The sequence below is a fragment of the Hemicordylus capensis genome, chromosome 6, assembly GCF_027244095.1.
Source record: "Hemicordylus capensis ecotype Gifberg chromosome 6, rHemCap1.1.pri, whole genome shotgun sequence".
Taxonomy (NCBI): Eukaryota; Metazoa; Chordata; class Lepidosauria; order Squamata; family Cordylidae; genus Hemicordylus; species Hemicordylus capensis.
This window is the reverse complement of record NC_069662.1, coordinates 135,877,257-135,892,605: the sequence shown is the minus strand read 5'-3', so window position 1 is coordinate 135,892,605 and position 15,349 is coordinate 135,877,257. Positions and strand designations below refer to the sequence as shown.

Sequence of the window (15,349 nt, the reverse complement as noted above, 5' to 3'; positions counted from 1 at the left end):
AATCCCGCGCAGGATCCAGCATCCCACCCAGCATCCAGTTGGTGGCAGCGTGGTCCTGGTCTCTGTGCACGTGGGGAGGCGCCACACACACGCAGGGGCTAGGGCCACGCCACTGTCTCACCAGATGCCAGGTGGAGTGCTGCCCCCCCGACACGGGATTGCGGGCAGAGTGCGGCAGTTTGCAGGTGCTGCCTAAACGCTGGAAATCACCTGCTTCTTAATCCTTAAAGGTGCCTCTCACCGCCCTGCCCCCAGCACTGCTGTCACCTGTGCTACTAATGCAGAGATATAACAGATAGGTGCAAAATAAGCTTATTGTGTAACAAAATAAGTTGCAGTGCATTTTGAACCTAGAAAACTAAGCAAAATGAAAACATACAAAAATGGCTGTCTCATCTCTGTGTAATAAAAAATGACCATACAATCATGTTTTAATATAAAACATCACATTTAATGCATTTATTCATAAAGGAGCCTGGTGCTGTCTGCTGTACTTGTTATATAGAATTCAATAGGTTGGGTTTATAAAAACAGGACAAAGCATTTTCTGATTATATATTATGCTTGTTGATAAATTTCTGAGCAGTTCAACAGGGACATTTCTTCGCAATATATCCATTAACTTTTAAACAGGCTTTGCACACTCTTATTCTATATAACAAATGCTGTTTTTGGTTTAAAGTGTTTTATGTAATATAAAATACGTTTTATAGAAATGTATATTAATGTACACAAATAACTGAAGACTTCACCCAAAAAGATCAAATTAATCTTATGCAGAAAAATTCAGGAGTTCATAGATTATCTGTGCCATTTTGGACCAGTGACTGACAGAGAAAGGCATTCCTTTTCTAAATCTCTCTGGTTCCTAGAATTGCGCTGGTTTTCATTGTTACAAATAGGACTGGGTGCAGGCAAACCTCCCCCACCCCCAAACCCACCAGTTATTCCAATTGTATCCTTCAGCATTACCTTGTCCATAATTCATTCTGCTTGTGCATTATGCTTGATATGTGCTTTTTGGTACAAGACTGTTTACGAGGAAATAAATTATGATGGAACAGCTGTAATTTGAGAAGATTCTGATTTAGAGTGTAAATTTATTAGTGCTTAGAAGAACATTCTGGAAACTTGATTATGTTTTAGATGTGCTAGGGGGTAATATACATATATGTTGTTTAAATGAATACTGATGGATTATCTGCAACATTTAAAAGGATTCTGGGAATTCTGTTTCCCGCCTTTTTAGAGATTGGAATTTTTTGAGAGGAAACACCCCTGATTTTTGGAAAATACAAAATTTTACATTTTTGTGTTCAGTGCTGTTGGCACTCACCTCCTTTATGTTCTGGTGGAAATCCATCAGTTCCAAAATTTGGAAGACCCAGTTTCTGGAAAGTCCAAAATTTAGATTTGTATTTACTGAAGCTGAGATGCAACTAATGGTGAAAACTATTAACCATTTCCTCAAAAGTAGAGTGCTTTCCTTAGAAAAATGGTGGTGTAGTAATTGAAGCTGCTTCAGTATGTTCTTTCCTTAAAAGATCCTTTGGCATATATCCTTTGTTCATGGGTCCAGTTCAGACAATATTATTTCTTTCTCCCCGGTCTCTGCTTTTCATGACAGGAGTGGAGGAACAGGAGCTATTTCACATCTGAGGCTATTGGACATCAATGTGCGGGCATAACTTCACGTTAATATAAGAACAGCCCTGCTGGAACAGCCCAAGGGCTATCTAGTCCATTATCCTATTTCACACAGTGGCCCACCAGATGCCTCTGAGAAGTCCACAGGCAAGAGGTGAGGGCATGCCCTCTCTCTTGCTGTTGCCCCCCTGCAACTGGTATTGAGAGGCATCTTGCCTCTGAGGCTGGAGGTGGCCTATAGCCACCAGACTAGTAGCCATTGATAGACCTGTCCTCCACGTTATTTATTAATTACTACTAGCTTGACCTGCATAGAGCATCTGTGTGCTAGTACTTGATTACTTCCCTCACTCCCACCATAGCCCCCTCCCCATGTCTCCTCCTCCTCCCTGTGCTCCTATTAGAAATAGGGAGAAGGGTGCCAGTCAGGGCCCTCCCCTGCAATAGATCTGGCTGTCAGGAGGACCCCCCAGCAGCAGGATCAAGCCTTCTACCCCCTGTCCTCCGCCCCAGGGATGGGGTGCCTGTCAGAGCTACCTCCCGGCTGATCAGCATATCCTCCTCCTCCCACGTGGGCAGTGGCCTGGCTGTCAAGCCCGGGGATCTCCAACTTCTCCTGAGGATGAGGAGAAGCCACATGGACACTCCACCTCCCCAAACAGTGTCCCTCTGAGGCTGCCCTTCAGCTCCTTCCCCCTCTTCAGCGACATCTTCCATCCGCCAGGCAGCCCTCCCTTTTGCTCTCCGGACAGGCAGAGGAGCCGCTTCCTTTCCCTCGCCTCCCCCTGCCGAACTGCCTCTTGTCCTTCCCTTCCCAAATGGAGTGTCAGATCTTGCCCCTGTGGGGCTCCCCCATGGCTGCCTCCCCCTCCCCCAATCTTTCCTAATGGGGTCCTGGGCTGCCCTCCCGGCACAAGGGAGCAGGTCCCACAGGGCTCCACCAGGCTCCCGTTCGGAGTGGAGAGGCAGAATAGCCTGTGCCAGGCGTGCCTTTTCTCTTCTATGATTGGTTTAGAACTGCAAGGGCAGGGCTTGCCACGTACCACCTAAGCGTTTGAGAGCGAGAGAAAGCTACATGTATGTATTTTATATCTCACCTTTCTTCCATTATGGAACTTAAATTCATGAGGGTTCCTAGGTGGCTGTCAATCTAGCTACTGACCAGATTTACTTAGGTTCCACAAGGTGGCTGTATCACATGCTCTCAGACCAGATATTTGAATAGAATTCACATACATTAAATCCAGTGTGCATAGATGAAGACTGCAGTCAATTCCCAGATTTTGCCTAGAATATCCATCACACTGTTCACGTCTCAGCGCCTTCTATCATATACATGTCTGCCCTCTTCATACATTACGCCCATGCGTGGACATCTGTAGGACTGGTGCTCTAGGGATGTCCCACCACATATGAGAGAGAGATTGGGAGAGGTATGTCATCTGAGAGGGTAGTCTGAAATGTGGTAGCCACCTTTCCAAACTCGGACAAGAGCTTGCTCTCATTTTCACTCTGGACAGTCACAGAAATCTTGCTCCTATAACAATGTCTGGGTTTATCTTTGTTGTGTTCTGTGGCAGAAAAATCTTGGCAGGCAGCTTTAGAGACAGATTTTTTTGGTAGCCATCTTAGACCTCTGTTGTCTAGATCCTTGCATACCCCAGATATGCCACATAAGCTTCTTGACTCCTGAGTGCTGAGTTTTGAGACAGTGATACCATATCACCCACCCTGCCAAAGGGGGGGGAAGCATGTGATATATATTCCTTTTCACATGCACATCATTCCTGTTCTCCTTCCCATGTATCTGTGTTCCTTCATGCTTTCCCTCTGAATTAGTCTTCTGCTTATGGCACACAAGTGGTTCCAACCAGTGCATCTGACACAGGTGGTCAATATAAGCCCTCTGTTAAAAGCAGGGTGAGGGATTGGATGCTTTATTCACTTAATGTCCTGACAGCATGCCCTGAAGTCCTGGCACTGATGCGCTCAGAAACCTCACGGCTGCACTGTCCACAGTTAGAGCATTTGTCACTGCAGACAAACACTCTAAGCATGGAGCATGTTTGGGTGAAGCTTTGGATTGCATCAATGTGCAGGGTGGAGCTTGCAGGTGCATTTTCAAGCACTGTACAGTAGGGATGTGCCGAAACATGATTTGCCTGTCTGAACTACATAAGCCTTCTTCAGACATAGCCTAAAAGGAATGCTCTATAGTAGGGATGTGCCGAAACGCGAATCACCGGCACCTGTCTTAAAATCCAAGGGCTTACACAGCCCCTTTAAAGCGGAGGAGAGCAGGTCCGTATCTGCTCCTCCTCTACTCCCCGCCATCCCAGAGTTCCCCCCAGCTATGCCTGCGCAGGGCATCTCCCAACTGCCCCTGTGCGGTGCTGGCATTCATATGGCCTATGTGCATGTGTGGTGGCCATGTGTGTGCCAGCGATACGTTGGGCAGCTGGGAGACGTCCCGCTGGTGTGCGGGCATAGCTTGGGGGAGTGCCAGTGTGGCAGCAATGGCAGTGAGCAGAGGAGGAGCAGGTACAGATCTGTTCTCCTTCACTTTAAAGAGTTTGTGTGAGCCCTTGGATTTCAAGGGGGGTGCCAGTGATTCGGACATCTGAATTGCATTTCGGCGCATCCCTACTGTACAGTATTCCTTTAGATAATGTCTGAAGAAGGCTTATATAGTTTGAAAAATGTGTGCATTCGCTTAAAATGTTTATTGAAGTATTAGAAATTTAGAAGGGGAGGTTTTTTCAGGCTTAAATATATCAAACTTAACTCACTTTCCTTCCACAGTGTTTTCTTCTCTGAGCCTTGGCCTTCTTCCTGAACGCTCAGCTACTCTAATGGTATATGAAGATATTGTACAGATAGTCTCAGGATTTCAAGGTATGTAGAAGTTTGGGTGAAAATTGACCTTTTTAACTTTAACATGGTAGTTTTTACCCATTCCACAGCCAAAGCATTAAAGGGAACTGAATCTGAAGAAAACAACTTAACAATTATCTGCATTGCTATATGATGAAATTATAGTCGTCATATCAACTGTGGATCTCTCGCATCTGAACTCAGCACTTTGCCTGTTGCACCTTTTTGTCAAATTAATTCAGCTCCGATTAATTATTTGGTCTACGAATAATGATGTGTGTGTCCGAAAGTGGTCCAAACTCAGTATTTTGTTATTTGTTCACAATGGCTGAAATCCTGACTAAATTTCCTAGAGGAAGTTTCTTTGAAATGTAGTCCTGCAGTGGTTCCCAAAAGGAGATTCTAGGACTCCTAGGGGTACTGAAATGGCTCCTAGAGCCCTCCTGCCTCTCTGTGCTACAGCCACTTGTTCCCCATCTAACAATCACCGGCTTCAAGCTGACATGTCCTCAGCTATGTGTCTTCTGCAGAAGGGGAGGGAGGATGTTCAACACTCCTGACTAACAGGCTTTACATATCACTACTAGTTCTACTTCAGAAAATTAGTACTGATTTCTCACTCACTCGCTCTTTATGGGGCACCTGAGCTGAAAATTTATGACAGGAGGGGTACACTTGTTAAAAAATGGTTGGGAACCCTTGCTTTAGAGTAGCTCCTGTGTAGTTCTATTGAGTAATTTAGTCAGGATGTCAGCCTCTGTTTATCAAATATTTTCTGTTCAATCTAACAGACATTTCAATCTAACAGACATATTGTGCTTAACTATACTACTCTGGAGTTGTTGGAAAGTATTGCTATTTCACTGTAAAGTGTTATAAAAGCTCAACAGATACTTGAGCTAGAGAATCATCTTGATTTATTAGATGTCTCTTGGAAGACTTAAAGTTGGATTTAAGTAAATTTTACTCATTCTTATGTTTAGTCTTACAGGTGTACCTTGCTATACACAGATCCAGCATCCATAGTTTCATGTATCTGCGGTTGGGTAATTAACACCCAACCTTGGCATATGCGAAGTGGGGGAGTGCAGAAAAGGGGTTAACTCCGAATAATCATGGGTCGGGCAGTGGCCGAGGTCATTTCTGATCACCATTTTGTGGAGGAGAGCCATTTTATGGCTCATTTGTTTAACAAATTTTAAAAACTCAGGTATTTCCCATGGAATTTCAGGGAGGTGAGGGAGCATCCTTGGACTCCCAAAGGCCTGCAGAGCATGGTAGGGCATTTTATTTGGTGTTTTCTTTTAAATAAGTGGGGGTTTTGGTGCTTTTCTGATGCTTTGGGGTGTATTAGTCTAACCCCCGCAATCCCATAAACTCAATGCCTCATTATTCACAGTTTAGTTACCCACGGTAATATGTAGGAGCAGAACCCCCACAGATAATGAGGTACAGCTGTATTTGATTTGATTGACTATATTTATATGCTCCTTTGCCATCATTTCACTCAGGGTAGTTTAGGGTTTTTTTATGGCTTAGAATGAAATAGATGTGATACGAAAATTAAGGGGATGAGAAGGACATAGGAAAACAAGCAAATTCAGATAAATACTTTTGCATAATGTTATCTGCATTTGACAGCAGGTTGGCTCTCAGCAACTGAGGTTGGGTGACAGTCAGGAATTGGCATTGTTCCCCATGGATCTTAGGAGGCAGCTGCCAAGGGCTTGGGCTTTCAAAATGGCCCCCTGCTTATTCCTGACATCACTTCTGTGCCCATAGTCTATGTAACATGTAATATAGCCTTCACATGCCACAGCATCAGTTTCAGATCTAGGTTACCGATGCCGGATTCACGGAGGGAGATGCGGCTGGGTAACTCAACAATGGCAGGTTTGGACAACATGTCATGAGCAGAACTTGTGGCTCCTGCTTGTTGGGAAGAGGTGGTTGGCAGAACTTTACTTGCTGCCGTGACGTGTGAAGCTGCCCATTGTGTGATGAGGGCGGAGCAACTCTCTTGGGATCAGATACATGAAGTGTTATCCTTAGTTATAAGATTACATGGATATAGTGGGGGGAAAGTTGTAATGGATGGGTTCAAAAGGCTATGCAAGAGGTAAAATGTATGTAAAACATGTCTAAGATACAGTAACCATCCACAACAGGAGTAACAGGTCATAATATAATCTTCCTAGTTTTGTTGTGCTAATTTAATTCCTGTAGTGGAAGAGGAAACCATGGCCTTGATTGATGCTTATACTTAAGTAGTAGTAGTCACCCCAAATATGCAGTTTTGTAAATGGAAGTCACAAAAACTCATTTCAGAGTAATCAAATCTAGTAGTTTGCCCATAAGTTTCCATACACAGTTTAACCTACTCAACATTCTTTAATTTAAAAAAATAATGCAACAAATGTGGTAGATGTTACTTCTTATTTTCACAGTTCTTCTTGAAATGTCACACACTATAGAATGGGTTCTCATGGACAGTGTGATGCCTCTGTGATTTGTGAGGCATTAGCACTTCCGATTTCCAGTTGTAAGAACCTGGAAACCTTTGGTGATGTCGGGTTGGCAGCACTGCACCAACCCAACATTTCATTGGGATCAGTAATCTGGGAATTGAATCAAGATTGCTGATCCCTGTTGAATGTTGAGTTGATGTGGTGCAAACCTGAAATCACTGAAAATTTGTAGGTTCTTACAACTGGAAATCAGGAGCTTGCCCAACTTAAAGATCTCCCTTTTCCTGGTCCAGAGGCATTGTGAAGATGCCCCATGTGCTCTGCTTATTACCAGGGCTGTGGGTGCAGTTTCAGGATGTGGTAGGGGGGCAGCATCCTGAGAATCGCTTTCACTTTCTAAATGCAGGTTTTTAGCTTTAGAGTTACTAAAATGGGATTGGAAGAGCGTGAGGAAGATCTAGTGAACTTTGACGGAGGACTCTGTAGGACATCTTGTGATCAGAGACAGGGTATTAGTGGCCTGCTTGTCTCATATGAATCTGCCTTATACTTAATTGAACCCTTGGTCCATCCCGTTCAGTGTTATCTACAGTAACTGTCAGGAACCCTTGTGGGTTTCAAACAAGGGTCCTTCTCAGCCCTACCAGGAGATATTAATAATTTTAGAAGTTGCCTGGTTAACTGGGAATACCTTTCTAGTTGATCAGAGGTTTTTAATCCAGTTATCGAACCAATTCCATAGCCTCTGTGTGTTGCCACCCTACTTTTGAAGATACTGCATGCATGCCTGCTTATCACTCATTCAGCAGTAATCTTCCCATACAGACAACTGATTTAGGATTGGCATCTTTATAATGGTTTTCACACCCATCCCATAGCCTGTATCATAGTGAGTTTCTCCACCCCTACTGGCCATTGCCAACCAGAGGCGTATCTAGGGAAAATAGCGCCTAGGGCAAACACTGAAATTGCACTCCCTGGCCAAACATCTGACACCCATCTTTCAGATAACTTTACCATAATATCAGCTCAAAAATACAAATCAAGCTCATTAATCTTTTAATATTTCAAAAACTATTTAGCAGTGGACATAGCCAGACCAAAAAATGCTGGAAAACTACCAATTTCAGTATGCTGGGGCTCATGAAATACCCAGATACTATGTGGAGGTGTACTTGGAAAACTAAACAGAAGTGCCTGTCTAATTCTCTACTATGCATTGTAGCATCACTATTACATAGGTTTTAAAAATAAATGGAGAATTTGCCTTTCCCAGATACTCTGAAAATAATTAAAGGATATGCAGAGTAAACTGTGTCACTGCTTGGAATATATTCTAGTATTTCGGAAAGACAGTCAAAATGAGAGAAAGAGAGCAAGAAGCTCCCAGTGGGCCTTATTATTAAGGATTTCACACTGATTCAAAGACAAACTCACCATTAATAGCCATATTATTAAGACATCACATTTAACTCACTTATCACAAGAAGCAAAGTAAGAGCAAATGAATACAATCCTAGCTCATAAGCTTCAGCTCAGTATTCACAAGCCCTCTGTACATAGTGCCAAACTGAATATGTGTACAGTGACTTATATTAAATTTTAAAAAATTACCTGTAGCCCCTTTCGGGGGCTTCCTATAGGGCATGGTGGGGACCCCCATCCCCCTGCCAGCCTCTTAATTCACTACTGCAGCTTGACCCGGGCTGATTTTGGGGCCTGTTTGGGACTACAAAGATCGGCGTGGTGGCCATTTTGGAGGCCGCCATGCATGCTCAAATGGCCTCTGCAAAGCCTAGCAAGGCCTAGGGCCTCACAGGGACCATTGGAGCATGTTCGGTGGCCATTTTTTAAAATAATGTTTTTTTTAAATGGCCGCCAAAAATAAAATGGCCACCGCACATGCTCAAATGGCCTCTGCAAGGCCTGGCATGGCCCATGGCCTCACAGAGGCCATTTGAGCATGCACAGTGGCCATTTTGTTTTTGGCAGCCATTTTTTTTAAAGTTCATTTTTAAAAATTGCGCCCCCCCTCAAGTGGCGCCTGGGGCACGTGCCCTGCCTGCCCCACCCTAGATATGCCCCTGTTGCCAACAATGCAGAGTGGAGAAAAGAAAACTCACTAAATGGTGAGAAAGTGGATTCTGCTAAACAAAATGACTGGAGTGTGTGAGAGAGTGTTTCCACTGGACTTGGATTCCTAGAACTGTAGAGATTGAAAGGACCTTATCTTGTGGGTATTGATCTCTTTGGTGAATGCAACATTGGTGAATGCAAAAGTACAGTAAAGGCATCCTAAAGTGTCCAATGTTTGGGCTAATTTTCTGAAACTTGGGTAAAGTAAGCACAATGAAAGAATGAGCTGTTAACAGCTTGACTGAGTTTGCGTTTCACATTCACAGAAAGAATTTAATGACTCAGCCTTTGCCCAGTAGTTATATTGCCCCTTGTTTACAGATAATGAACAGCATTGGCACCAGGCACCTAGTATAAGGTCTGAATGTCCCCAGGGCCCATTTAGTCTAGCTCTGCGTGGCAGCTAGACTTAAACCATAGCAGATGTTCATCCCGTCTCCTCCATGCCGTAAAGATTCCACCACTTCCTTTGGCAACCGCTCTTAAAGTTAAGAATTGCTTTCTTAGGTCCACCCTAAATCTGCATGGTGGTTACTTTGAGTCAATTGTTGTTTCTTGCTTCCCTCAGAGATAGTCATTTATGGTAAAATTCAAAAGGGAAATATGGTAGTTGCTATATTTTATATTGCCAAAAGAAATAAATAAGGAAAAGGCCATTATTGTTTCTTTGTTTCAGCAATTCTTGCCTGAAATATGTTTTATACATAGCATAGTTTAATCTAATTATATCTACCAAAATCTCCATGCACACCATCTTAAGACTGTTAACAAATTGTAGATTTTGGGACTTTAACATCATAACCAGATTTCCCCCCATCCCAATCCTTGTCTTTTTTTCTCAACAAACACCCTGAAGAAGAGTGCTGGAGAACTTGAAAGGTTACTCAGTACTTTGTGACCTTTTAGTTAATCATAATAAAGATGCTCTCCTACTGTGGCTTTTGAACTTTTTTGAATGGGCCAACATGGCTTCCTTTGTGTGTTTCCTTTATGGCAGTATTTTAGAAGTTTGGAGATGCATGTCATATTGTCAGCTTGGATTCTCCCTCTTAAACTAAATGCCTTACATCTGCCTCTCTCTTCTTGTTTCATTTTTTCAGATATGTGATTATCAATACTGCCCTTTTCTGAATTCCTTTCCCATTTGTTGGTGACACTAAAATGTGGGTAACAAAGCTGCCCTTACTGGCTTCACAGTAGACTTGACCAATCTGAATACAATATTACGTTTGCCTCCCGTGACTTGCCAAAATACCTCTATTAATGCTGCCCAGTATCTCATTAAACAGGAAAGTGGACATTCCGTATTTTGAATTTTTGTAGGGTGATAGAACACACAAGATGCAAACTCCTTGCCACAGATAGAAACACCTCCAACTGCAGTTAGAGAAATAATTTTCAGCAGAACTCCTTACAGGACTGGAATTTTTCACTAGAGGTGTTCTATTAGAAGGTATCACCTTGTCTGCTTTATGCCACAATTTTCTTTATTGTGCAAATGATATTTTTCGTCTCTGTCTTCAATATAAAGAGATTAGTCTCTACATGTAGGATATTGCCTCTTCTTGGTATGGAAGTAAGGGTCCATTTTTCGACCGTAGCAGGAGAGGAGATCCTTGCCTTGCCAGACCCAACATTTTCAGGGCTGGAAGCAGTCTTTTGGCTGAGCTCCATAAGAGTTCGCAATAGAGTTATTTCTTTAGATCCTCTCTTATTTTTGTCCTTTTTTAAACATCATCCCTTCCCCTCCCTACCACCCTAGTGAGGAATCAGAAAGCCCACCTCAAAGAATGGGTGGCATAAGGGACTTGGTCAAAGAATCAGCAAACTGGAACTGAGAGCAATCGGAATTCTGCTAATCTTTTTCTCCGAATACACAATATTCATTTGCTCATACACACATCAGCAAATGTATATGCAAATAGACAAGAAGGGACTTGATTGACATCACTTTGCAAGAAGGCTAGCAAATTGATAGCCTGGGATGAGAATATTATTATTAGTATTTCTTGTTTACACAGTCAGACAGGTGTTATTGACTGGTTTGTTTTATCCAGACATCAAGTCCTTCCCAAGGAACTGGGATGCCTGAATTTTATCGTCAATGTTGTTGCTGTTGTTATAGACACAATATAGGCTGTTCTCAGTAAAGCTGCTTTTTGTAATTGGCTGATGGTGATTTCTGTGGCCCCTATGGTGTTGAGGTGCTCTTCAAGGTCTTTTGGAACTGCACCCAGGGCACCAATTACCACTGGGATTATTTGGGTCTTTTTCTGCCACAGCCTTTCAATTTCAATTTGTAGATCTTTGTATTTTGTGTTTATTTCTATTTCTTTTTCTTCTATTCTGCTATCCCCTGGTATTGCTATGTCGATTATTTTAACTTGTTTTTCTTTCTTCTCAACTACAGTTATATCTGGTGTATTGTGTGGCAGATGTTTGTCTGTTTGTAGTCGGAAGTCCCATAATATTTTTGCATCTTCATTTTCTACCACTTTTTCAATCTTATGGTCCCACCAATTTTTGGCTACAGGCAGCTTGTATTTTTTGCAGATGTTCCAGTGTATCATCCCTGCTACTTTGTCATGCCTTTGTTTGTAGTCAGTCTGTGTGATCTTTTTACAACAGCTGATTAGGTGGTCCACTGTTTCATCTGCTTCTTTACAAAGGCAGCACTTGCTGTTTGTTGTGGATTTTTCAACTTCTGCTCTTATTACATTTGTTCTTAGTGCCTGTTCTTGTGCAGCCAGTATTAAACCCTCAGTTTCTTTCTTCAAGTTGCCATTCTTAAGCCATTGCCAAGTCTTGGTGATGTCTGATTTCCCACTTATATTGTGCAAATATTGACCATGCAGTGGCTTATTCTTCCATTTTTCTGCTCGGTTCTTGACTTGTTCTTGCTTGTAGGCCTGCTTTCTTTCATTGGTGTTGAATAGTTTCTCGTTCTTGACCATTTGAAGTGCATCTTCTTCACTGTCCTTGATATATTCTTCAAGGCCACTTTTCTCCTCCTCTTCTGTTTGATGGACTTGCAGCATCCCTTTTCCACCTGAGCTGCGAGGGACTTATAGCCTATCTACATCACTGCGGGGGTGCAGAGCATGATTGATGGTCATGATTTTCCTGGTCTTACAATCTAGCGTCTCTAGCTCTGCCTGGGTCCAGTCTATTATTCCTGCAGTGTATCTGATAACAGGTATAGCCCAGGTGTTTATGGCTTGTATGGTGTTCCCGCCATTGAGTTTGGACTTTAGGATTTTTCTAACTCTCCTGATGTATTCACTTCCAATTTTTCTTTTAACTTCAGTGTGTGTAATGTTATCCGCCTGGAGAATGCCCAAGTATTTGTAATGTTCTTTCTCTTCTAGGTTCTTGATCTTGCTTCCATTGGGCAGTTCTATTCGTTCTATTTTTCTTATTTTTCCTCTGTTCATTATTAATACAGCACACTTGTCTAGTCCAAACTCCATTGCTATATTGCTACTGAATATACGGACAGTGTTTAGCAGTGATTCAATTTCTGACTGGGACTTTCCATACAACTTCAGATTGTCCATGTACAGCAGATGGTTTATTTGACTTGATGTTTTAGATGTTTGGTATCCGAGGCCTGTTTTGTTTAGTATTTGTGAAAGTGGAGTCATGGCGATTACAAACAACAGAGGGGATAGTGAAAATGCCTCTACTAATGCTAACCTGTCCAAGTATCTTGCCGTTCATTGTTCACTGTGTACTCCACATGCTCATTGCCTTTTAAATAAATATCTGAATGTTTTTGCTGACACCAGTTGTTTCTAAATGTTTTAGTATCCATGTGTGAGGCAATGAGTCGAAGGCTTTCTTGTAGTCAATCCATGCAACACTTAGATTTGTTTTTCTTCTCTTGCAATTTTCTAAAATCATGTTGTCAATCAGCAGCTGGTCATTTGTTCCTCTGGTGTTTGGACAATTTCCTTTCTGTTCAACTGGAAGCTGTTTGTTAGTTAATAAGTGTTGCATTACTTCATCTGCTATTATTCTAGTTAATAATTTGAACATGGTTGGCAGGCAGGTTGTTGTTGTTGTTGTTATTTATTTGATTTCTATACCACCCTTCCAAAAATGGCTCAGGGCGATTTACACAGAGAAATAACAAATGAATAACCTTCTCTCCATTAGGATGGCGTAGCTGCAGTCTTGAACATGAGAGCCGATTGGCTCAGCAAGCAGCTGGTTCTATAGTTCAAATGGAATCTACATCCTTGGGTGTTCCAGCAAGTAGTAAGAAAGCTCAAGGACCCTGTGTTAGACTTCCTTGCATCCTGCGAAAACCTCCAATCATCAGTGAACTGGTTTTTCAGTGTTGTCTAGCATACAGAGCAGATAATCTTTTGGCCGGTTGGTCAGAAGGCCTCCTGTGTGCTTTTCTTCTCATCCCACTTCTCCCTCAGTTCCGAAGCTGATTCTGATATGTTAAACAGAGGTCATCCTAGTGGCTGGAAGCCTTGGTTTCCAGAATTGTTCCCTTTGTCAGTGAGCAGAGCATGGAGGTTACTGCATTTCTGTCTCAGGAGCCAATACTTCATCTGCAGCCAGACCTGTTGCAACTACAAGCATTCAGAATTAGCACTGATCTCTTGAGAAGGCTAGCACTGTAGCATTCTGAGATAGGTTTCCCTTGAAGCATATCTTCAGGCATTTGTTTGCACATTCACAAAGCATTATGAAGTAGCGCTTCTGTCCTCAGTGGGAGCTGCCTTTGGACAGAGGAGTCTGAAGATTCTGTGATGTACAACTAGAGACAAATGATAGGCAAACGTTGGTAGTAGACGGTCTAAACTTGAGGCTAGTGTAGATGATATTTGCTTACACACAAGTTTGTGTGGTGGTATCCATCCCCTTTCTACATAAGTACATTAGATTTTTAGTGCTGAAAAACGTCATTAGTTTTATACCTGCCTTTTAAAATAAATAAATATAAATATCTGCCTTTTACTCCCTGCACTGTGAAGGCTCATACTCATATTTTTTGCATGCTACATGTCTCATCCAGTCTGGAGCAACAGAAGTCCTAGCTCACACTTAGAGAAATTCTGAATCTCAACTATTTTGTAGACTTGTTATTCAAAAAATTGTTGTGGTGTTCCCTCCCACCCCAGCCCTGCTGCTGTTTTCCAGCTTGAAAAACTGTAATTTTGTGATGCGATTGAGAGAATTTCTCTTAGACCTTTTGAGAGGGGTGGGAAACCATAATAGTTAAATTGGTTTTTGTTTGTTGTGCTGTTTGTGACCTGAAATTATTGCCTATACTTTGAAATAAAGCACCCTGTATCAAAGGGGCCCAAACTGTACTTCTGCTTGACAACTTGAATTATTGATCAGCTGCTGAGAATCCTCAGGGTATTTTTGCTGCTGTTTTGCAATGAATTGTCTCAGGCCCATCAAATTCTTCTGCTTTTTTCTGCAGGTTTTGTTTAGTGTTATATGCATATGCAAAGCGATATAGACAGATTGCTGATTGTTTCAGCAGAGCTGTCCCTGAGGTATGGCCATACACTGAGGTATGGCCCTGAGGTATGGTCCCTGAGGTATGGCCAAACACTGGAGAGACAGAAATCCCCCTGGGTTGCTCATAGTTAATGTATTTAGTTTGTAAAGTTACTGTTTTCAATTTCGCTCTGGAACCTGGCTAAGAGGGATTCCTTCCTGTCTGACAAATGTGTTGGTTTAGCTGCTATTAACTGTTTCTGCTCACATTTTGTTTCAGGAGGCTGTTATAATTATTTGGGTGTGTTGTTTTAGCTCAAACTATGATAATTTGGCATTGTGGGCAGATCTGTTGAAACCAAATATATAGACTGTACATTTTAACTGTAAGCAGTTAAAATGAGAAGAAATCATAGCTTCTTTCTAGGGCATGATTTTGACATATATTGGGGTCGTTCTCATGACCAGCTCGACCTAGGTTGGGGAGTGCTAGTCCGGGTAGGACTGGTCATGAGGAGCGCATCCTGATGTCCCACCACCTGGTAGTCCAGGTTTGAAACTTGGGCTAAAAGTGAGGTAGAAGGTTGTGTGCATGCCTCCTACCTCACTGCCCAGTTGTGTGGGTGAGCGGGCTGCTGGCAGCAATTTTGAGGCTGTGGCAGCCATACCGGGGGGCCAGGGGGGAGGAGTGTCCCAGCAGCCAGGGATATTCCAATTTCACCATGCTGCTGCTCATGCAGTGCATTGTAGGATATTTG

The 15,349-nt window shown here is 42.5% G+C and overlaps 1 protein-coding gene across 5 annotated transcripts in view; it reads left to right on the top strand.

The window, feature by feature from the left end:
- The window catches only part of FAM171A1 (family with sequence similarity 171 member A1), a 115,302-nt gene that overhangs the window by 65,944 nt on the left and 34,009 nt on the right, over positions 1 to 15,349 (top strand). For 3 of the 5 annotated variants that reach the window (XM_053262574.1, XM_053262573.1, XM_053262572.1), the window contains exon 3: positions 4,450 to 4,542. The exons of the other annotated variants lie outside the window; for them this stretch is intronic. In XM_053262574.1, coding sequence (XP_053118549.1) covers positions 4,450 to 4,542 — 93 coding nt within the window. The remainder of the gene's footprint in view (positions 1 to 4,449; positions 4,543 to 15,349) is intronic. 5 annotated transcript variants of the gene reach the window in all.